At 39.5% G+C, this 24,083-nt stretch overlaps 1 protein-coding gene across 2 annotated transcripts in view; it reads right to left on the reverse strand.

Annotated features, from left to right (window-relative positions):
- Nucleotides 1–7,193: 7,193 nt before the first annotated feature.
- Nucleotides 7,194–24,083, reverse strand: part of bche (butyrylcholinesterase) — a 53,257-nt gene continuing 36,367 nt past the window's right edge. Inside the window, exons 3-4 of one of the 2 annotated variants that reach the window (XM_003218163.4) lie at nucleotides 15,118–15,284; nucleotides 7,194–7,935 (exon numbers count right to left, since the gene is read on the reverse strand). In XM_003218163.4, the coding sequence (XP_003218211.2) occupies nucleotides 7,811–7,935; nucleotides 15,118–15,284 (292 nt within the window). In that variant the 3' untranslated portion in view covers nucleotides 7,194–7,810. The remainder of the gene's footprint in view (nucleotides 7,936–15,117; nucleotides 15,285–24,083) is intronic. The other variant, XM_062976735.1, reaches the window with a different exon arrangement.

The following is a 24,083-nucleotide window of genomic DNA, read 5'->3' on the forward strand; positions in this document are numbered from 1 at the left end:
GACAAACGGAAGGCTTGGATCTTGTTTGTGATTGGCCAGGGTGATGCAACAAACACCGTGGTATGAGAGAGACAATCAAGAAGGAAATTCCTGCTTCTTGGCAGAAATGGGCAGTGCTGGGTGAGATGTCATGGGTGGTGGGGTGGTGGCGTGGGGCCGGCCAACGGTGGCCGGCCCCCCTGGTCAGTGGGGCTTGGGACCCCATTTCACTAGCTGCCACGAAGGCAACACGCCCTTCCCCTTGGGTGGTGGGGTGGTGGCGTGGGGCCGGCCAACGGTGGCCGGCCCCCCTGGTCAGTGGAGCTTGGGACCCCATTTCACTAGCTGCCGCGAAGGCAACACACCCTTCCCCTTGGGTGGTGGGGTGGTGGCATGGGGCCGGCCAACGGTGGCCGGCCCCCCGGTCAGTGGAGCTTGGGACCCCATTTCACTAGCTGCCGCGAAGGCAACATGCCCTTCCCCTTGGGTGGTGGGGTGGTGGCGTGGGGCCGGCCAATGGTGGTTGGGGCTTGGGACCCCATTTCACTAGCTGCCGCGAAGGCAACACGCCCTTCCCCTTGGGTGGTGGGGTGTTGGCGTGGGGCCAGCCAATGGTGGCCGGCCCCCCTGGTCAGTGGAGCTTGGGCCCACATTTCACTAGCAGACATGAAGAAAACACGCCCTTCCCCTTGGGTGGTGGGGTGTTGTCGTGGGGCCGGCCAACGGTGGCCGGCCCCCCTGGTCAGTGGAGCTTGGGCCCACATTTCACTAGCAGACGTGAAGAAAACACGCCCTTCCCCTTGGGTGGTGGGGTGTTGTCGTGGGGCCGGCCAACGGTGGCCGGCCCCCCTGGTCAGTGGAGTTTGGGCCCACATTTCACTAGCAGACGTGAAGAAAACAGGCCCTTCCCCTTGGGTGGTGGGGTGGTGGCGTGGGGCCGGCCAACGGTGGCCGGCCCCCCTGGTCAGTGGGGCTTGGGACCCCATTTCACTAGCTGCCGCGAAGGCAACACACCCTTCCCCTTGGGTGGTGGGGTGTTGGTGTGGGGCCGGCCAACGGTGGCCGGCCCCCCTGGTCAGTGGAGCTTGGGCCCACATTTCACTAGCAGACATGAAGAAAACACGCCCTTCCCCTTGGGTGGTGGGGTGTTGTCGTGGGGCCGGCCAACGGTGGCCAGTCCCCCTGGTCAGTGGAGCTTGGGCCCACATTTCACTAGCAGACGTGAAGAAAACACGCCCTTCCCCTTGGGTGGTGGGGTGTTGTCGTGGGGCCGGCCAACGGTGGCCGGCCCCCCTGGTCAGTGGAGCTTGGGCCCACATTTCACTAGCAGACGTGAAGAAAACAGGCCCTTCCCCTTGGGTGGTGGGGTGTTGTCGTGGGGCCGGCCAACGGGGGCCGGCCCCCCTGGTCAGTGGAGCTTGGGCCCACATTTCACTAGCAGACGTGAAGAAAACACGCCCTTCCCCTTGGGTGGTGGGGTGTTGTCGTGGGGCCGGCCAACGGTGGCTGGCCCCCCTGGTCAGTGGAGCTTGGGACCCCTTTTCACTTGCTGCCCAAAAGGCGACACCCCCTTCCCCTTGGGTGGTGGGGTGGTGGCGTGGGTAGAGGCTAAGGTCACAAAAGCAGAAAACTTTGTGGGTGGGCCGGGCCGGTCTCTCAGGGATGCGTTCCAGCCAACTGTGGCCGGCGCAGGGTGGGGTCTTTGCTGCCTGCGGCTTTTTTCTTTCTTTTCTTTTTGCTGCCTCTCGGCCTACGTGGTCTAGTTTCCCACGATGCATCGCATCTCTCTTCTCTCACGGCTGTCCCTCCGCACATATTTGGGCAATTTTTCCCAGATCCTTCCTTTGGGGCGGGGTCCTCTGGTTTTTTTTCTCTCTCTCTCTCTCTCTAGGGGATGCATGCCGGCCAACTGTGGCCGGCTCAGGGTGGGGTCTTTGCTGCCTGCGGCTTTTTTCTTTCTTTTCTTTTTGCTGCCTCTCGGCCTACGTGGTCGAGTTTCCCACGATGCATCGCATCTCTCTTCTCTCGCAGCTGTCCTTCCGTTCATATTTGGGCAATTTTTCCCAGATCCTTCCTTTGGGGTGGGGTCCTCTGTTTCTCTCTCTCTCTCTCTCTCTCTCTAGGGGATGCATGCCGGCCAACTGTGGCCGGCGCAGGGTGGGGTCTTTGCTGCTGAGATAGACATTGGGGTTCAGATCCCCACGGGGATTTTTTCTTTCTGCTTTTTTCTCCATCTTGGCCATTGCGGTTCAGATCACCACGTTGATTTTTTCTTTCTTTTTGCTGCAATTTTTCCCACTCCCCCTGCCAGTGCTTTTAATGGATCCAAACCCTCATGTGTATCTCTGCAGCTAAGCCCCCGCCCTACTGCTTTAGGGAAAGGGTCAGGGGTGTGGGATCCATGCCCCCATGTCTATTTCCGCAGTTTAAGCCCACGCCCTGCTGCTTTGGGGAAAGGGGCGGGGGTGGGAGCCAGCCCACGGTGGCCGGCTCCCCAGGGGAGTGGGATCCAAGCCCCCATTTTGCCATCAGGCGATAAATCAAACCAACATCGCACAAATCTTACATTTCTTGGGAGGGGGAGGGGCTTGACCACTGTGGTATAATGGCCTCCAATATGGATGCCTGGGGAAAGTCATTGCGCATTGTGGCAGGCAGCACAATGTGTCTCTTGGCCAATGGCCCCCAATGCCCTAACATTTTGACAGATTTACGGGCACTGGAACAATGTTACACAAGTAGAAGAAGGACTTTCACAGTGAAGGAACCCCCATTGAACAGGAAATAACAATTCAAAAGCAGGAACAGATTTTTTGCAATTGGTAAATAAAGTTTTTTTATATGAACTATAAAATTGCGCAATAAATCTTAGGAAAGGGCAAACGCTCTGCAATTTAGCGAACAAGCAGGGTGGATTGTGTTCTCCCACTGTACCAAATTTGATCAGTATAGCTGAAAAAATGAGTGCAGGAGAGCCCCCTAACTCCCCCCCTCTTGGGCTGTTTTTGGGCCACTGCGCATGCGCGTCCGCCATTAACGAATTAATTTAGAAAATAACGAATTTTTGTTAATTTCGAATTGTTTGGGGGGCCAAATTTGGAAATGACTTCAGAAACGAAACGCTACCCCCCTCTACTTTTGAAACGAGTTTAGAATCAATTTTTTCTTGGATCGCTCAAGCCTACAAATTACGTCACAACTATCAGATTCCACTGAAATTATATAACTATAAAATTGTCTCTTATTTGAATAAGTTTACTCTTTTTAGCTTCCTTTGTTTTTTTCATTTTCCTATGGCCCATTTAAAGTAAAAAGTATTATGCTTCTACAAAACTGAGATGTACAAGAAACCAAAATCCCTAGATGAAATTAATGAGGCAGAGGTGCATTATATTTTTGTCTAAAAATGCTCCCTGACGCATGAAAAGGTAGAACTACACAATATATACAGATCAACAACACTTACACATCAACATCTCAGCTGAATGGATTTACGTTGAATTTTATTGCGGTTATTTGTTTTTCTTGTTCACAGCCTATCATTTTATAAAGTCTCTTTTCTACATGAGATTGCCTATAACCTTTGGAGAGTGTCATTCTCAAAATAAACTCCCTTATACCTTTTAGCTTAAGGGAAAAATAGAAATAAAAGTACACAGGGTACTGAAGTAGTAATATGAGGGAGGCAATTTCCCTGCCAACAAGCATTGGTAAAATGCCTAGAGGATTTAAATTTGGCATCCGCTTCCATTGATGTAATGTTTGATCCAGGCAAGAGATCTGATAGAATGAATAGACTGTGAGATTTAAAAGTCAACTCCAAATATGTAATCAGAGATGCCACATTCCCTGGAGGAATAAAGCCACAAAGGTTTCCATAGAAATCACTAGTGTATTCTGAAAGAGTGTTGGCATGGATTATAGATGCCTTGGCATTCAAATCTTACATTTATTTAAGCCTCAGGAAAGCCTTATTTCATATAGCCTAGAACAGGAACAGGAAATGTATGGACCTCCAGATGTTTTTTCCCTTCTATCCTTACAATGACTGTTAGAAGTTGAAGTCTGAAAGTATTTAAAGGGCTGTGTGAGGTATAGTAGCTACAAGGAGAGCAATATGAGGGCTTCATCTCCCAAATACAAATTCTGTTTTCCCTTATTGAAATTTCACTTTAATTCCCATCTTTATAGTAACTTAGAGTTTTAATTGAACATTTAGAAATAAAGTTTAGGCAGGGGGCAGATGAACATACCAAGAGAATGTAAAAATAGAAAACAGAAGAATTCTTGAGCTGCAGAGTCTCACTTTCTGCAATGCTAAGAAATGGAAGGAATCAGGATTTTTATTAGAGAGCAATGTTACATGTCTGACTATATGTTTCTCACTCTGAACTAGCCCTGGGACCATACTTCTATCTAGGACCACTCTCAATCACGGTGCATGGAAGTGGGTTATTATTCCCTTGCACTGCTGTTTTAGGGCCTATTGTGTGACAAATTGTCATTTTCATATTTCATTTTTTGCATTATTTCACAAGGTCTTTTCATCTTAGATAGAAAGATATTTTTGAATTTTGATAAATGCTTCAAAATATGCCCTGACCATATTAAATAATGACATCTATCCCCAGCCTGGAGAGGAGCATTTATGTCTTCATGAAATGTATGTATTAAAGATGAGGAGTACCTTAGAGCAGCAACCCCAATTCACCAGTAAAATGATTGAATACACAGGGTTTCAGCAGAATTGTAAGCCTTAAATCTGGATGAATGATTCACTCAGCTATGGTCTTCCCATAGGCAATGGAATGGAATACAGGAGAATTCGAAAAAACACCCAGCACCACGTCTAAACTCAGACACAACTACTAAGGACCTCATCATAGCCAGTTCCATTTCATCAGCAATCACAAGTGAAATGGAAGGCATATGTGGCACCTTGCAGTGACCTGGCACATCCTCCCTCCTTTCACCATCACATGGGGCATCAAGACAAGGCATATTGGCACCCTGTCCCTCCCTCCATCAGATGGGGGGAAAGGGTCATAACCACGGGCAGCTCTGTTGGAAATACCCAAAGGACAACTTACCTTTGGCTTTGGCGAGAACGCTTCTTTGCCACTTCAAACATGAATGGGGCTAGGCCAAAGCCTGTGTCATGTGATTTCAAAAGCCCATTTTGTGATAAGGTAATAGATTGTGTCCTTTCACCTTCAGACTGTAACCCTTTGCACATTTATTTGGGTGTAAATCTTATAGAAAATATTAAAATTTACTGCTGAGCAGGCAGATCTAGTATTATGCTCTTAGTTCCAAAATACTACAGTGATATTATAAATGGTCAATAGCAAGAACAAATAAACAGATGGCTGCAAATTAGGAAAATTGACCAAAATCACTAGCAATAGACATGTGGACCAGTTATCTACATCATCTCTCCTGGTCCAGCAGTCCCCCACAACCTTATAGAATTGTCATTCACCCATGCTTTCATTGCTGTCAAAATGAACTTACTTTCTTCAATACAGCTGGTATCCAGTAAAGAAGGGCGTGGGGAGTTTTGATCATGGTAATAATTTCACAGTTGTGCCTACCACATTATCACACCAAGACTTTAAAGCAGGCAGCCACGTATTTCTTTCACCTGCAGAATTCTGGGAAATGTCGTTTGAGAAGGCAAAGACTTTTTTAGCTGAGAATTCAAAATGCCCTGGCCTAATCTACATTTCCCAGAATTCTGCAGGCAGCAGAAATGCAGGACTACCAGCTTTAAAGCCCTGGTGTGATGTTGTATGTATTTATTGTGTATACGAAATTACGGATGTGTAAATCTAGTTTGCCATTGTCATTGTTGCGTTCCTTCAAATCATTTTGGACATATAGCAACTCTAAGATGAACCGTTGCTACTTAGTCACAATTGTGACACTATACCACAACCATAATTTTTTCACCAATAAACTTCACCAGGTATTGACTTCATAGGGAGAAGAAGGTCCAGTCCTCCAGTGATCACAGCATGGGTTAATGCTGTTTCTATCAGGTTTCAGGAGTGCAGGGTAGGGAGGCTAGATAGATCAGAATTGTTTACTTATTTAAATATATTTAACTAAACGACTGATATAGAATACTGACATAAGTCCCTCTTGGCACTCATGGTCAAGGGAGTGAAGTTACAAGGGGCAAAAAAGTCCATCTGAATAGTTTTCCATTTAATCCACTTTCAAGAAATCATTATGTTTTCTTTTGGCCCCTCTTTGGTCCTTACCAATAGTGTAGACTTATATAATTTGCAATTGTGTTTTTCCCAATAATTCCCAATTGTTCTTTTTTATTTTTTTTTAAAAAGACACTCATACATAGCAACTGTCAAAACCTCTTTGATAAAATAAGGAAATTACATCTTTTTTTCTTTCTTGTTGGTCTGGTTTTGGATGTTTCCAACAGCTAAATTATAGCTGAAGCAGGGTTATAATGCTGTGACATTATCATTGGAGATCTAATCTGATTGAGCTTGCTTCAGCAGTGTTCTAGAATAGTTGCATTGATGCCATGTGCTTAAGGAAAGATGTGATGTTTGTTAAAATATTATGATTTTTTTTTACTTGAATTGAAATTTACTTAATTTATCCAGCTAAGGAGGTACATATAGTAAGTAATAAAAGCAACTGATATTTTAATATGGTTTTTTTTTTTAAAAAAAAGGAAAAGTTTTTCCATGTAATCTAATATAATGTACTTTTCTTCTATATATTGTGTATAATGCTATGATATTGCAAATTAAAAACATAAAAATAAAGGAATTATTATAAATTGAAATCCCTTTGTGACTTTTGGCCCATACTGTATGTAATCCTGGGCTTGCGATCTTGTGATTCCCATCACAGTATCCCACCACATTATCATATCAGAACTTTAAAGTGGGTAGCCCTGCTTTTCTTCCACCTGCAGAATTCTGGGAAATGAAATTTAGGATGGGACCTTTTGAATTTTCAACATCAGAGCTCTTTGCCTTTCCAAGCTACATTTCCCAGAATTCTGTACACAGCAGAAATGGGGGGTTGCCCACTTTAAAACCCTGGTGTGATAACAATCAGTTTAAGATATATAGATTTCTCTCTATGAAAGAGGAGGAAGAATTTACTCTTGAGGACAATCACATTTCACTCATTTACAAAAATATTTATATGCCACACAAAATCATGACATTTCAGAGTAGTGTACAAGTAAAATTTATTTAATCAGAATCCCTTTTCCAGTTTCTGCACAAATCTCTTTACCTATGCTTCTCTGACATCTCAATTTCAATATCAGAGGTGGAGCGGTATTTTTCAGATATACTGAGAAAGGGAGTAGACTCAAAGGATCCACAGCTTGTCAAGCTCCTAACAGCCCTCTCTAGCAGCATATCTTCATTCCCATATATCTTCCCTCACCCATGCAACCAGGAGGTGATCTATATCAGATCTTTATCCAATTCCCTCTCATTAAAATTAATTGATTCATTTTTGAGGATCCCCCCAAAAGTGGAGAAATGTGCAAAGATATTACTGTTTGACTGTTGGCACAAGCCCAATGGGTCCTTTGGATCTTTGATGTTTTCCAATATTGCTCTGCAAGTCTATTTTGCATGTCCTGAAGCTTCAAAGGGTAAGAAATGTGTTATAATATTTTTGTCGTATAAATAGCAATAGAACAGGAAGACCTGTATATTTGTGATGTGTCACTGAACTCGCATAACATGCCTTATTGCTGGATATGCTCCATTATTTATCTCTGTGTATTTCTTGATCTTTGACAATACAGGCGTTCCAGAAAGGCTGAAACTTTTAATTAGAGACTTGAACAGCTTTCCCTCTTACTAGTGTACTCATTAAATTGATTTTTCCAGTCCATCATGTAATTGTTCCAGCGAAGGATTCCTGCCTTCCACTCTTGTTCTGCTTCATCAATATTTTCTGTAAAACATGAAATGGGTGGTATTAATCTAAATTTAAATCTCTTTGTATATTAATTGAAAAATAATTCTGATTACCAATGCCATTTTTCTCTAAATACACCGCACATTTTGCCTTCCTTCTTGTCACTTGATTTATTGCAAATTATTATTTTATCTTTAGATCATGAGATAACCAGTTAAAATGGGAGCAGTGGGACTCTTTATTTTCAGGCCAGTATTCATATTGGATCTGTGTTTACAGCTTTTATGTTTGACATTTACTAAGTGGCTTAGAGCACATGAGAGAAAGGCAATTAATTAGTCAACCAGGGTACAAATATAGACTTCGAACTAGAGGATGCAATGAAGTGTACTAATTTTTATTTCTGGGAGTTATCAATCAATCAATCAATCAATCAATCATAAAAATCAGTTGCAGAAAAACACACCAAATGTAGCAACAGGTTTTCCAGAAGGAAAAAAACCCCAAAGGATTGGCAAGAAACTGATGATTTATTTGCTTAGTACAGAATCATAAAGGATTACAAGAGCAGTGAGAAATAATCTATTTACCCACAACAATAGCAAGCCATCCTTTAATTTTAGTATGGACATACAATATTTTAGTCTATTTTGCCATGGCTAAGATCTGAAGAAGGAAGCAGCAAAATAATTGCCATAAAAGTCTCATGTCACAAGCTGCCATTTGTATGGCTAACCATCCTAAACATACTGTATGAAGTAACTTTTTACTGATGCAAAAATATTCACACAATTCAGAGAACAGAAGCTAACTTTTTAAACCTCCTACATGTACATACAGCATGATGGTGACAGAGTTTCATAGCATCATTGAATAATATAGTTGGAAGAGACCACATGGGCCATCTAGCACAACCCCCTGCCATGCAGGAAAAGCACAATCCAAATATCCATGACAGATGGCCATCCACCCTCTGACTCTTGGATGATTTTCATCTTGGGCTAGGATCCAATGATGATGGTTGCCATGCAACTTCTATATGTCCAAGTGGTTGAACATTTCCAAAATTTGTGTTTGGAGACATCCACAATGTGCAAGTGGTTCTCTATTCTCTGTTTAGGCCAAGCATCTATAAATTGAGATGACCACTTGTTGGTCCAGAGAGTAATACTGGAAGCTTCCAGGCAGCTCTCTAGATTCCAAATCAGCCAATGCTGTTCTAACAACAGCTTAACACCTCTTTGGTGAACAGAAGATTCAGTGCAGTCATGCTGGCAGGGTTTATTGCTCCACCAGTGGTATGCTAGATGGTAACCTTAATGTTTAGTGCTTTAATTGCATTTTCCTACATGCCAAAGGGTTGGATTGGATTGCCCTCATGGTTTCTTCCAACTTTATGATTCAATTTATAATATCATGTCACCTTTGATTTTAGGTTAATGGCTAAATATCCTCCCTTTTTTCTATAGCTCTCCAAATGGAAATATGGCAAAATATGAAGTGGAAAATCCACTTACATATTACAGCAAGTTGTGCTAGAATTTTTATGATTCTGTTTCTGATTATTAACTTTATTCATACCCTGCCTTTCTCACTGTGAGGACTCAATTTATTTATTTACCTTATTTATATCCTGCCTTTCTCTACCCCAAGGGGGACTCATGGCAGCTAACAATTCCACACACCAAGTTTAAAAAATGTAATACAAAAGTTACAAAACAATTATATAGTACAGTATGGTAAAAAAAACAGATTAAAATATAATAAGTATGTTTAAAATAGCCTTTAAAACTCACAGTCTCTCTTGCCCCCCGCCCAATCCTATCCACAACCTCCCCAAAGCCTGCTCCTTATCCTTCCCCAAATGCCTACTGGGAGAAGGTCTTAATATGCATCCTGGTCTCGCTCTCTTATTTGATTATTTGTCTGAAATTTCAACTGGTGTTTTTTTCCCTTCAGATTAATCTCTTTCATGTTTTTTATTCCATTAAAAAAATTAGCAGCAGCAGCCTTTGAAATCACTTATTTTTGACTCGGTTGTATACCAAAAGATGCCAACTGTCAACATGACCTTGTGGAGTTGGAAGAATAGATAATAACAGCTGGACATTGGCCACATTTTACTTAGAATACATGACAAATTATTTGCCTACTTTGCTCAGAAAAACAAATGCTTCTTTCTTACCCAGATGCTCATCAGCATTGCACCTGCAAAATTCCCCTTAGTTAATGGTGATGATAAATTTGGTGTCCATGATGATTTAAAGAGAATAACATGACCTTAGACTTAGAGAATGATCAGAGATCTTTCTGATATTAGATCTGCATCTATATATTTTTAATTTTTTTTCACATATGTCTCTGGAATAGCAAACTGTGATGCTAATGACTTTAAATAAATCATTGTGGTCAATCGGGATCTGTTATATTCATATGCATATGAGTACAGAACTTGTAGTGGGTTGGATCACATCTGATTCTCCCTAGAGAATCAATGTACTATTACAAAAATTGTTCTCATTTTTATCAAGTCATCTATAGCATCAGGTATGTGGAAATTATCCCAACAACACATACAATTGTTTTGTGTTTTAATACATGAATACTTAGCTTTCAAACAAACATGCAAGACAGTGAGGAACCCTAAATTTGGAAGTATGAGAAAAGGGAAGTGTAAAGGATTACACATCCAGACACACAAATCTGACACTCCGCATAGTCAACATTTTCTATAAAAATCAAAAACCTTGTAGAACACAAGTGGTTTACTCATATTTACATGTCTGTACACATATAGGCATGGATTTTGTTTGTTCAAAATAGAGTAAATGCATGTGACAGAATCAGTGTATGCCAAAACTGAGGACATGGAAATCATCCCAACCTGACTATAGATAGAATTTTTAAGGTGTAAATTAGGGCACATCTATATGAACACTATGCCCCCTAAGTGCTGACAACGTGGGTTAAAATTATGTGTTTGCGCTCTGTATTAGGGAAAGCTGGGGGATGCACCAGAGCTTCCCCACACTTGCTGTAGTGTGAAAAGCCGGGCCACCAGCCCCACTGTTCAAATGGATCTGTACCACCACTCAATTTTCCCCATGCTCTGCAGTGCAAAGAAAATGGGGTGGCCCTTATCTGTATCATGTTGTTATCACTGTAGCTGTGGCTTTGGACTTCAAAGATCTCATGTCTATCACTAGGCACCATTGCTTACATTGACAACGTTGCTTAGGGATGGTCAGAAGTTCTTTGGAACTTCGTGTCCTCTGCTACAGCAATGAAAATGTGATACAGGTAAAGGTAGCAATTTAAGAATGGAAGTGGCCCTTTGAGTACTGCAACTCCAGATCAGTCCCATGGTAAGTGGCTCATGTACATGCACCCTTAGTCAAAAATACATTTCATGCATCTATTACCCCATCGAAAGTGCTATCACATGTCAAGAAACCATGAGTCAAGGAAAAATTGACTGACAAAAATCTTGATATGTTCAGAGTTAACCATGTTTCCCATCTAGCAAAATAAAGCAAAATCCACAAAACGGTATTACCAAGAGTGCCAACCTAAAAACACAAAACACTTCATGCAAGCTCTTCCATCAGGCAAATGATGTTAGAAAATCATAAAGGAGAAGGAAGGAAAAGTGATAATGTTGGAGTCAGATGCCTACGTTTTGTTGTTTCTGTTGCTGTTTAGTGGGTCTGAAAGGATCACAATGCAGGCAAAGACCACTCCTTTTTAACTATGTGGGTACAGAGACAAAGGACTGTACAATTCTACCAGCAGCAATGAAATGACATCTTTGGGGGCCCATAGTGTTGCTATCTTTTGTGAAAGTCCACCCCCTTTCTTAGGCAAAGAACATTGAATTTCTCAAGACATCACTGTACTGTTATATCTAGAAAAACCTTTTGGTACTGTATAGTTTGGAATGTATTCTGCACAATTAATTTATTCTTCACAAAATTTACACCCAATTTTGCTTGTGATTGTTTTGTAATTTAGAATGAATCCTGATTTGTAAATAATCCTCAAAAGGTATGCAATTTTTAGACATTTTAGTAGCCAGAAAATGACTAAAATTATTTATTATTTCTTCTGAGAAGTAAGTTAGTGAACAAGCACATCCCTGACCATGTCACATATCTCACATTGGAACAGATGGCATTTCTACTGTAAATTCATAGAAAACCTATCTATTTTTGTGATACTTTGGGATTCACTCTGAATCAGTTGAGTTTACTTATGCAATAATCAGTATGTATACTGATCAAAAATAAAAATTGAATTAAGGCTGTGTAGAGTAGGAATGCTTGAGGAATTCGATTGCTGTGATGAATCGACCTGGTAAGATTTCAACTCAGACTAATGTGAATGTTTAGTGCAAATAATTTCCTTTCAGATGAAGAAGCATCTCATTTCAATTTATCTTTAACAAGAATTTATCCAGTAAATATTTTCCTAGACTTTAAAACCTATTTTCATGCAGGAAAAGAATCCACTGCTGATTATTAACACAATTATTAACATAAAAATCGAAAAGATTTAAGTAGAATATATGAAACTGACACAGACTAGAAATAAAAGTCTGCATTCCATTCTAATTGGAAAGTACATAGGTCTGATAATATATGAAAACATAATGTATGCACATGTTTTCTGAAAGATTTCAGTCCCTTTATGGAAAATCTGGCTTATTGTGTAATGCTGATCTATTGTTACCAGTTATATTGCAAAACACTTGATTACATGCAACACATTTGCTTATTAGTATCATCATCAGACAGGTGGTGTCTTTAGTCATATTTTTTCTGAGGAATGCCTAATGATAATAAAAAAGAATGTTTCACTAGCTTTGTGATATTTCTGCTTTTTTCCTAAAAAGTGATCTAAATTCAATAGTGTTTTGGGTCTGTATTCTGTTTGTTTAGTTTGGTTTTTTTATACTTATCCCCACACTGTCCTTACATATGATGGCATGTCATGATGTGAGAAATGATAAAGTTTCTCAAACATCAACTCAGGTCAATGCATCAAAGGAAGAATATCACATTGTTTTCCCCTTGGGAAGTGTTATACAGAGAGTTATTTCAAGAGGCAACCAAACCCAACTTTGGGGTATCTACTATTCTGACAATCCAGATTATAACTTAAGCAATGTGACAAATGTCATTTCATTGAATACTACACAAGAGAACTGAACCATAAACAGCAGAAATATTCTGCATAAAAAAGGTTCCAGCAGCCATAAATAGGCACTAGGAAGCATCCTTACCAAAAATCCTAGAGAACTGTTGCCTGTCATTTAAGCTGGTTTTGATGTAATATTTTTAGAGTGAGAATAATATAATGCCTAAAACAGGACAAAGAAAGGTCCATCCCTTCTCTTGCTCTGTGCTTATAGCATTCCTAACTATTGGCTAGGTTAAGTGGTGTCACTGGGAATTGAAGTCTAACAAAACTTTGAGGGCCACATTGTCTCCACCCCAGTTTAACCTACACCAAAGCATTGTCCTGAAGAATGGAAACTTTGCATTTTGAGCTCCTTGAAGAAAGAGAGTAAAATAACAAGAGCAGTAGCCACAATTACAGTAATGGAAAGAAGAGATTGAATCAAGGCTTCACTGAATGGGAGTTCCATTTGTTATAACTAATTTTATATCCCATTCATTCAATGGATGATTTTAAGCATGCCGAAGCTTTGATCAAACTCTACATTTCTCATTTCTCATCTCTGAATTACTGGATATGTGAAACTATGTGTAATGGTTTTCTGTAAATGGCCAGGTTGTACTGTAATCCCCATTGATTTCAATAATTATTTGGTTCCATGGTCCAGTTTGCTTCCATGCTCCATCACTGTAATCCGACTTAATCAAAAACATAAATCACAAGAAATATACCTGCTTAAAGATATTAGCCATGACAATACAAACAACTCTCATGGCCAGATTTTTTTCCGTACAGTAAATACATGCATGGAAGAAGACTAGGAATTTTAAATGTGTGTCCTTTGTTTAATCTCTGTTTTGTGCATTTTCATACGTATTTTATAGAAATACATTTTAGTATGTATCTTTTATAGAAATACATTTTAATATGTGTATTTGTGGCATTTTACAATGTTTATGTGTTTTAATTATTCTGTAACCCGCCTAGAGCCACAAGGAAAGGTGGGTAAGAAAAATAATAATAATAATAATAATAATAATAATAATAATAATAATAATAATAATAATAAAAAAAACATCTGCCAAGCTGGCTTTGACTTCTGGGGGATACAGTCCAAAGTACCTGGAGGATCAACATTTAGGAATAATTGCTTTTAGCCATTTTCATCCTGTTATTTACCCCAAAGCTGTACTTGTTATATTTGGACAGGAAACAGCATTTTTTTGTTACTATGCAGAATATTTGTGCAGAATGTACATTTTCCTGTGCAAATAAGCATGCAGTTTGCACAGAATAAGTCCTGAACTATGAATATTTGGGTCAGTCCAGTTTTTTCTCATACAGAAATAAACTTATTTTAAGCATACATTTAAGCATATTGTTACTCAATAATTACTCTTTCCCCCAACTATCATATACAACATTTTGGTGCTGAAAACTTTACATTAATTGTGAACATTTTCACTCATTTTAAATTTTGGACAGAGATTCTGAAAAGATGTTAGTTCTGTCATTAGCTCACCATGTTGTTTTCATGGAGACATTTTCCCCACTTGCTTTCCTTTCTCCATTATGTGAATTTCTGATGTGTGTACTGCAAACGAAAGTGGTTTGTATTGCTTTTCAGAATTCTATCTTTGCAAATTGAGTAGGTCTTGCTTTCCAATAAATAGTATCCTCCCCTTCCCATGTTTTGATTTTGATATAAATGAAACCCCTATAAGATCTTAACTATTTTCTCCTGTAGGTTTCATGCAAAGCCTCTTGTTCACAGACTGCACTCATTCAGTGGATAAAAAATCTTATATCAATAAAACCAAAGAAAGAATGTAAACACACACACTCTCTCTTTCTTTCAGAACAAATTAATTTGGAAACATACTCTTTAAATGAAGGAGCTTCTTTTTGGAGGAACTTCTAATTTTACACAAATAGTTTGTACCCACAAAAGCCTTGAAATTGAAATAAAAATTTAGTAGCAGCAAAGTGACCTTGTATTATCCAATTTACTGTACATACATACATTTACCACCAAATTACCTGTCATCTCCAGGACTTTGGGAAAAAATATATTCCAAAACCGGCACTGCTGCGCACGTAATTTTGCACGAATCTTAGAAGAGTTTGTGCTTAATGTTAAGTATTTTTGTTCAGCGATCGTGAAGACTGGCCATCTCATCCCATTAATCTGAGTTCCATTGGGTGTTCTAAAGGATTAAAGAGAAGTATTAGATTCCTCATGGGAAATTACCTGTGCACATCAGTAGTGTAAAAATTGTTCTCTTGAAAAGTTATTTTATTTCAAAGATTGGTAGGTTTGCATGGAATTACCTCTGTACTTTGAAAAGTAGGTAAGAATAAATATCAACAGCCTCAAAACTTTAAATGGAAACCTATCAAAAAATTAATTAAAATATAGCAATATGCACTTCTTTTTAAAAAATGGCAGGAAAAGAAAACCACACTTATCATAATAAAATCATGGCTCATCAGTTCCATCAATGAGCCCAAGAGGTCAGGGAGAAAATGTAATCTTGTAGGTAAAAGTAAAGGCAACAAATATAATAACTTGGATTGCCCGAAGTGCTTAATAAGAAAGCTAATATCTTATTCAAATATGCAAGAATATTATATTGGTTTTCTTTGATGGAGGAGAAGGTTTGGTAGAAATTTCTATATAGGTGTACCCATATCTAGTTAAAATGAATAAAAGTGTGTCTTGGTAAAAGCTTGCTGAAAGAGGACTGAATTTTGTAAGAGGTGTGGGGAGGGAGGGATGCTTCAAAATAGTTGGCATGAGGCTGAAAGCAGACTGCTAATAGTTTAAGTTTGCAATAAAACAGTTGTGATCTCAGACTCGGGTTGAATGTAACGGAACATTCCTAACTCTCCTAATATCCCAGTCTGGCCTGCCGAGATTCCCCAAAGGCCACATCCACTTCTACATGCTAACATCATTTAGTACTTTTCTAACTTATGTACATTTTACCCTTTCTAAAAAGCTGGATTGTCTCTCTGAATGCTTCGTTACAGTAGCAAGATATGTGTGTGGGTACATGCCTTCAAATTGCCCAATGACCTATGAAGAGTCCATGACTGTCATAGGGTTTTCTTAGGCAAGGAATATTCCAGAAATTGTTTTGCCAGTTTTTCTTCTGAAATACAGCATACAGCTCCTGGTATATTGCACCCTTTTAACAATCTTTAAAACACAGCCCCTGCAGAGGTTCTCTGAAATTGATTTTGGCTCTCAAGATGAAAGAGGCGTTTCACCTTTGCTGTGAAGGAAAAATATTGGTTCAAGGAATGCTTGATTCACACTGGATTTACTGAACATTCTAAATTTATATATACCTAGACAATGTGTTATACTGGTTTAGGAATTGAGCTAAGACACTTCAAATCCCCATGGAAAACTACTGGGTGATCTTGGATAAGTCATACCCTTTCATCCACAGAAGAAGGCCATGTCAAACCCCTTCTGAAGAAATATTGCCAAGAAAGCCCAGTGATGGGTTTGCCTTATTGTTGAAATAAGTAAAAAATGACTTGATAGTACACAACAGCAACAAAGACATGAGAGTGGGACAGAGGGATTGCAGTGATAAGGCCTGTTTTCTGATTTCATGAATGTACACTAGCAAACTTGTAAATTACTCTGTTGTTAAACTTTTTTTGTGTGTGTCAGGAGCGAGTTGCTAAACTGGAAAAATTGCACTCTATAAAGTAGGTTTTTTTTCTAAGCTCCTTGGGTAAAAAAGGTACATGTGTCATCTTGTGTATTCATAGGGACTGTGTGCACGTGGTCTAACATTACAGAAGTGAATGGTATGTCCAATTTGCTTTTCCCCAAAGTCAGTTCTCTGTCCAGTTCATGAAGAGAGACTTCTGAATTTTAGTAAGTTCATATGAAAAAAGGAAACATGAATTTCTTAGCCATCTGCACCGGATAAATTCAGCAAGCATAGCGAATGCTATCAGAGAGTATTCCAGGTTGTAGTAGGATATCATGTAGTTAGCAATGAAGATCTCTCAAGGGTGGAGTTGAGAGTAGCAGTTAAAAATATCAATGCTTGCTTATTTCCTGCCTGAAATATTGTTCCGTTTTTTCAAAAGCCTTTCAAAGGATGGGATTGAGAAGGGTGAAAAAATGTATTAGTATAAAATGTTGTTTTTGTGCAGTACACAATATTTTATGCATTAAAAGAGGTCATTTTTGTGCAAATTGTTTTGAATTGGGGGGGGGGGGGAGATCTCATGACATTTCACTAATTTCCCCCCAATGATGTGGCTTGCTGTGCCAAGATGCTCTTCTCTTCAAGGATGAGGAAAAGCAGCAAGTATTCTTTTCATCCCTAGTTGCAGTAACATATATGGTATGGTTGTGTACACACAGATATAAATTAAAGAGCCTGGATGGGCTAATTTTCCAGTTTCATTTTCTCCCACACATGTATATTTTAAACTTCATGATGCAGTTGTTTTGGGAAACATTTTGTTCAACCTTATGACTCTTTATAGTTGATTCTAAGGCAGAGGTTCAATGTCTTACTGAGCCAATTGAGAGGTTCAGTCAGACCAGAGTTTTGCATTTTCAGTCTTCTGCAGGTTTTCGTATTTTCAGAATAGAATAAACAAACTAGGGATCTTATCAGATGGCAGGGATAGCAGGGGAAATCGTGGGGTAACGGAGGGAACCATCACGCTCTGTTCCCTACTGTCAGGGCCATCCTCTCCCTTCCCATGATATTTCCCCGTCTGTCTCTGCTGCTTCTTCGGTTCCTGTTGCCTTGTTCAACGAAGAGTCAGGTGTATACCTGACTCCTCTGAGCTCTACGGTTGCAAGACTGCCGACATGGAGCCCCACGTTGTCCCAGCAGATGTAGACCTGCATCATGTAATGGGCTCTGGGGACTCTGTGCTGGCAGTGGAGAGAAGTGGGCAGAAGACTCTTCTCTCGCTGCATCTGATGAGGTCCTAGGCTATATGGAAAGCTTGATCTATGGCTGCTTCCTGTGTTCTTTACATAAACGTATCAAACGGAAGTTGGTGGGGTCTGTGGGAGGAAGTACAGGATTTTTTTGTTTTCTTTAAAACTGCTCATTTCTCTTTCTGGATATAACTCTTTCCAATACGATGCTCAGTAAAATCCAAAAGCAAATTCTTCAAGCAAGACAAACATGCATTAGCTTCTCTTAAAGTGGTTGAAAAAAATTAACAGCACTCAGAAAGAGGAATGCAATAAAAGGCTTAAAAGTGTAGAGTTGATTTGAGCAATTTGATGTCTTTCTCCATAGTTTCCAGCCAGGAAAAACGGGCAAGCAAAAGCTAATTCTTGTTGAAGTTAGTAGGGGCTGAAGATTGTTTACCAGCATAGTAGAGGTCAAGATCAGCCATCTGAGGAAAGATTGGAAGACTGCAAATGTTTACTTCAGGCTTTCTCCTTGCTTTCTCTTTGGTAGCACAGTTGTTAATGAATACTACATTTAGAAGCTAGATGGCTTCAAATAAAAGGGAATTGGGTTTGCAGTTCATATTCAGTTGAAGAACATTTTCTCTAACAGGGGGCTATTGGGATCAAATTGTTTGATTTGTACATGGCCTGGTTTGTTGTATAACTATTTTAACACAACAAAGATGCTACAGCTAAATGCATTAAATGGGTAAACATCCAGCCAATGCTAAAATAAAAAGGACACCAGCTGTTCTTGCTACAGGCCACTGGCTCCATGCCTGGTATATCTCAGTTCTATGAACTGACTACCCAGATGTAACACTGGAAATAAACTTTCTCATATTACCTGCAACTGAATTTCAGATTGTAGTGGGGAATGCTTGCAATCTGAAGATGCAACAAAGGTAGATCCTATCCTACTCCAAAAGGTTACCAAATTTTACATGGTTTGGATTCAGTTTACAATGGCTTTCACTGTTGCTACTTCTATTTCTCACACAAATATATACATTTTAGGACAATAGCTGAAATTATTTTGGCTGCTGATGGTCTCTCAGCATAATTTTTAGGATTCAACATGGTTTGGAAACTATGTTTCCAAGAGCTGATGATGTACCAAATTTGTAGTCCCAAGGCCTTCTGACCGTTAGGAACTCAAGATACCTTGAGAACTACATTTCCCAGGGTTTTCAGTGATGCTGCTTTATTAAATCCCGTCTCAAATCAAACTACCAGAAACTTGTTCATGATTGGCTACATTTTGTGATTTCAGGTGTATTCTGCCTGTTTTCTAGCACCTCAAGAATGTCTTAAACACCATTCTAATAAAATATCTCAAATAATATGCAGTCCTGTTAATTTTCTGCTTCTCTGTGATTTTTAACAACTTTGCCTGATAAAGTAGCCAGTGAGCTATTAACCTCATGGAATGTATTTCATTCCTTTTTGTTGACTTAATAAATGTCAGAAGCCTTGACCCCAAATACTAGCAGTGCATTAATCCACAAGTCCAAGGTCAAGCCGATAGTCCAATAGAGGTGCAAATATGACAGGTTAACACAATAGAGAAGCCAAATCTCCAATCCAGGCTCATTAGCCAAACATCTGAATCTCCAGAGTACAAGGTGCAAAGTAAGTCCAAGGTTTGGGAAACACAAAATAGTAAGAGTCCAAGGTTGTAGCTTCTAGCATTGACATTGCAGACAACATCAAGGTACCAGGCTTGAGTTGCTTAAACCCTAAGTCTGCATGTGTTACCTGTCACTGGTTCTCTTCTCAGCTAGTCTTGAGGACCTGAGTAGCTGACACCTCTCTCTTTATAGGTCCAGGAAAGCTGGAACAATTATCTTTTCCTCAACCTGCTCAGAGGAACGTGCTTACACTTGTTCTGTGGGCTGAAAAGTAGTAGGTCCTTCCATGGGTGCTTCCTCAAAGCTTGGCTGAGGGAGCTGAAGGGCACTGTTGAGCTTTCCGCTAGCATCTCCTCATCCACACTTACCAAACTGCCCATGACAATAGAGCTGCCATGGTGCCAGCATGGTGTAATGGTTTGAATGTTGGTCTATGCTTCAGAAGACTACTGCTAGCCCCTGCTAGGCCATGGAAACCTAACCTGGGTGGCTTTGGGCAAGCCTCACACTCTCAGGCCCAGAAAAACCCATGATAGGTTTTCTTTAGGGTTGCCATAAGTCAGAAATGAATGGAAAAGCACACAACAGCAAACAACAACAAAGGTGTCACAGTGATGAGAATGCTGAGTGCTGTTGTATGGTGGAAAACTCAATATTTGACAGATCTCACATCACTACTCCATATTTATTTACTGCCTTTTAAGTGCTTAGCTTTACCTCAAGCCCCACTGGACAGTCAATAGTGAAGTCAAACGATTAGCCTACAATATCCCTTAATCTGATCTGGCATGGCAATTGCTAAGCTCCTTGATTGGCCACTTCTTTGCTAATTCTGCTCTGATTAACTTATGGCACCCATTTAATTGCATGTTTATTTGTGGCTCCAGAGAATAGTGACTTAAACAGAGCTGACTAGTACTTCAGTTCAAGATCAGAACACTAATAGCACTGTCAGAACTCATTTGAGTGCCTCCCTCCGATTAAACAAATCATGACATTCCAAATTACGATTTATGGGCAGGAAGGGGTCTGTGCTTATGGATGCAGATATCACTTTGCTAAAAGTGATTGAAAACATTATTCCTTTGCTGTAGCTTAGTGTCATGTGTAGCCTTGATATTTAAAAAGAAAAATGCAAGGCTACAGAGCAAGAACGGTATTAACAAGTGATATACAAAAATGCACTTTTATCAGTGTATTTAGCACTTTTACTGCTAAAGCTACATCACAATCCTATGCATGTCTGTTGAAGAAATAATAGACTATAATAATTTAGAACACTTTCAGGTGTTTATGGGGGACTGGGAATAGGATACATGAGAGATGAAACTGGTTCCTTCAAGATCTAGAGATAGGATACCTTCATCTGTGCACCATTAACTGCTGAGTGTCTGTTTGATGCTATTGGTTCAACAAAGTAATTTAGAGGAAATCTCTATTTTGTAGGCAAAATTCCCATAATTAAAATGAATGGATTGCCCATTATTGCTTTCTCACTAATATGATTAATGCAAAATGAAAGCACAATGCAAATATCCACTGATCTTTTATTAAAAGCAAAATCAATATAGTTTATCAATCATGGACAAAAAGTTATAAATAGAATACAAGATGGTATAAGTAGGAGATAATTCAGACATATTGCTAGATCATGACTTGACATTTCATAGACAGACAGAAAATGGTTTCAGGTTTATGAGCCTGTCTGCTTTCTTTTCTTTTAGTGATGATTTCAGTCAAATCATAATTTCAAGATTCCCTCAAATTGGAAAACAAACTGTTCTTAATTTGCATAGCAAGATTATACGCTAGAGTTTTACCGAAGATTAGGTCAAAATGTATTGTTCAAGCAGTAGTATAGTTAGGAATGAGAAGAGCCAATGCTTATACAACTGGAAAGCAAATTATAACCTGGTAGCAAAATGTTACCTTCTGTTAATTTTTACTCTTTTTATGTATTAGTTACAATTGTAGCTCACCTTTTCCCCAACAGCGCAAGATGGTATCCATGGCTCTCCTCATTTCATCTTTGTTGTGACAACAATTCTATGTGGTAGCTCAGGTTTAAAGACAATGGCTGTCAACCAGTAAGTTGCATATATTATAAGGTTCAAGAATTTCCCAAATCCCAGTACATTTTAACCTTTATGCCACATGTAAAGGAAGATGTGATGCTGACTGTCAGCTCCTGCTTCCAATTCTGGATTGTAGGACATGGTTCAGAACAGACCAAGAATGGACAGTCTATTTTGGGTGTTGGTCACGTTCATATAGGGATGAAAAGAAGAATATTAAACAATATTTGGAAAACAAGGAGGAAGTGAATCATAACAAAGAGAGTAAATTGTCAATCCAATGAAGCAAAAAACAATTTTGGCCCAGTTGGAATATTGGATTTTTAACAAAATATTTTCAAGTCATGGATGGTTGAATCCATGGATGTAGACTCTGCAAATATGGAGGGCAGACTGTACTAGCATTACTGCCAGCTTTTTTGGGAATGTGAATTCACTTTACAGAAATATTAATAATTAGATTTCATAGTACAGCTTTGTTAAACTGCACTAGATCCAAAACATTTTAAAGATCTTTTTTAGCCTGTTAGATAGTATAGATAAACCCTGCTATTTATGGTTCGGCATAGAGTCCTCTGCTTCTATTTTATTACTGGGAGAGAAAGGTGCTTCTAATTAATTTGGGAACTAGAATAGAGTACAGTACATGATAACAGAACACAATGCAGTGTATGTTCCAAATGTCCAAGTTAACATTAGCTGTGCATCCAAAAAAAGCCAGTCTTTCCAAGGATGAGATGTATTCACTACATTGCTGAGACATATACAGGCAGATGTCTCCCTTAATTTTAAGGGAAATTTAAAATGTTACCTTTTCCAGCAGGCACTCAACAGTGTAATAACCAATTGCAAAGACTAAAAACAGAATTGTAGTGACAGAGTTCATAATACTTCTTGAAAGTTCCTAATCTGTTAGACACAAGAATGTATAGACGATTTATGCCTATTCAAGGTACTTCTTTTTTTTTTTCAAATAACAAATCCTAGAGACTTCTTGATAGTAGATAGCATCTTGATTAATATTTAAAATTGCAAATGAAATATTTCTATCCACTTCCTTTTATTTGAGATTTATTGATATGAAACCCTGAAATATCAACCAGCACAACTACCTCCTCCTTGGTGAATTATCTAACATAAGCTAGGCACAATGGCATTGAGCAAGCAATCCTTCATGCCATTGATGAGATGATAAATGACTAGCTGCAGTGAATAAATGTTCTGAATTTAAAAAGAAATCTAGTTACACAAAATCACACATCAGCAGCCAGTGATGATAGTGAGAGTGACTTAAAATATAATCTGAGCATTCACAAAGTGTGATTGCTCCAAGATTTCCATTTTATTCATTTGGGTGTGATAATCTTGTTATTTTGAATGACTTTATTTGAGGAAAGCAAATGGCACTTAGTGTTTTTCTTTCCTTTTCTTGGTGACAGAGGGTCAGAGCCTGACTGAATTTGTTGCACTTCATTCTTTTGACACCAGTGGGAAAAATTATCCATGACTAAAATTTCAATAGTGTCCAAGTTCAGTTAACTTTGTGTGTGTTCACACTGCACAGTTACAATAGTGTGATAGCTCTTTAATTGTCGTCATACAAAATTCTAGGGTTTGTAGTTGGATGATGTCCTTAGAATTCTTTGCTAGGGATTTTTAGTCAACTCCCCAGAACTAAATCTTCACAATGGGTCAATGTGGTAGTGGAAACTGAGTTTATGGGATTGAAGCACCAGGACTTTTAAAATTAGTATGGCTGATAATCTCCTTTTTCTTAATTAACAGAGATTATTCTCTGTTCACATGCACAACATATTCTTTCCTAAATGCAAACCAGGTTTTACTGTTCCCTACCTTCCAGTGTGTAGATGTGTTATGCATATGTAAGGAGAAAAACCAAAAGGTTAGCAAAGGTGATAGGAGGACGATGGCCAGCAATGAAAGGAGTGTGGTGCTAGTAAGAAGCATGGAAGTGATCAGGTAGAGTCAAGGAGAGAGAAGAACAAAAGGGGAGGAGCAAAACTAATAGAAACGATGTCGTCCAATGGGGCAGGAGAGGAAATTAAACAAGAAAAGTAGGGAGGAATTGCGACTGCCCCCTTTGCTGCTTTGCCAAAAGGTCCTGACCCATCCAAGCATTCTTCACACTCACAACCTAAACTATGGCTACAAACATCACATCTGTGTGTGTGTGTGTGTGTGTGTGTGTGTAACTAGATAGCTTATTGATCTTTCAAAGTCCTGCAAATCTCCGTCCACCACTATCCAACTTAATGGTCGAACTCAACAGCAGTGTGTCTGCCAGCTCACGCTGTCATCAGCATGTGGTCCTGTAGCTGGGCACCC

This window comes from Anolis carolinensis, chromosome 3 (genome assembly GCF_035594765.1).
Source record: "Anolis carolinensis isolate JA03-04 chromosome 3, rAnoCar3.1.pri, whole genome shotgun sequence".
NCBI classification, from domain to species: domain Eukaryota; kingdom Metazoa; phylum Chordata; class Lepidosauria; order Squamata; family Dactyloidae; genus Anolis; species Anolis carolinensis.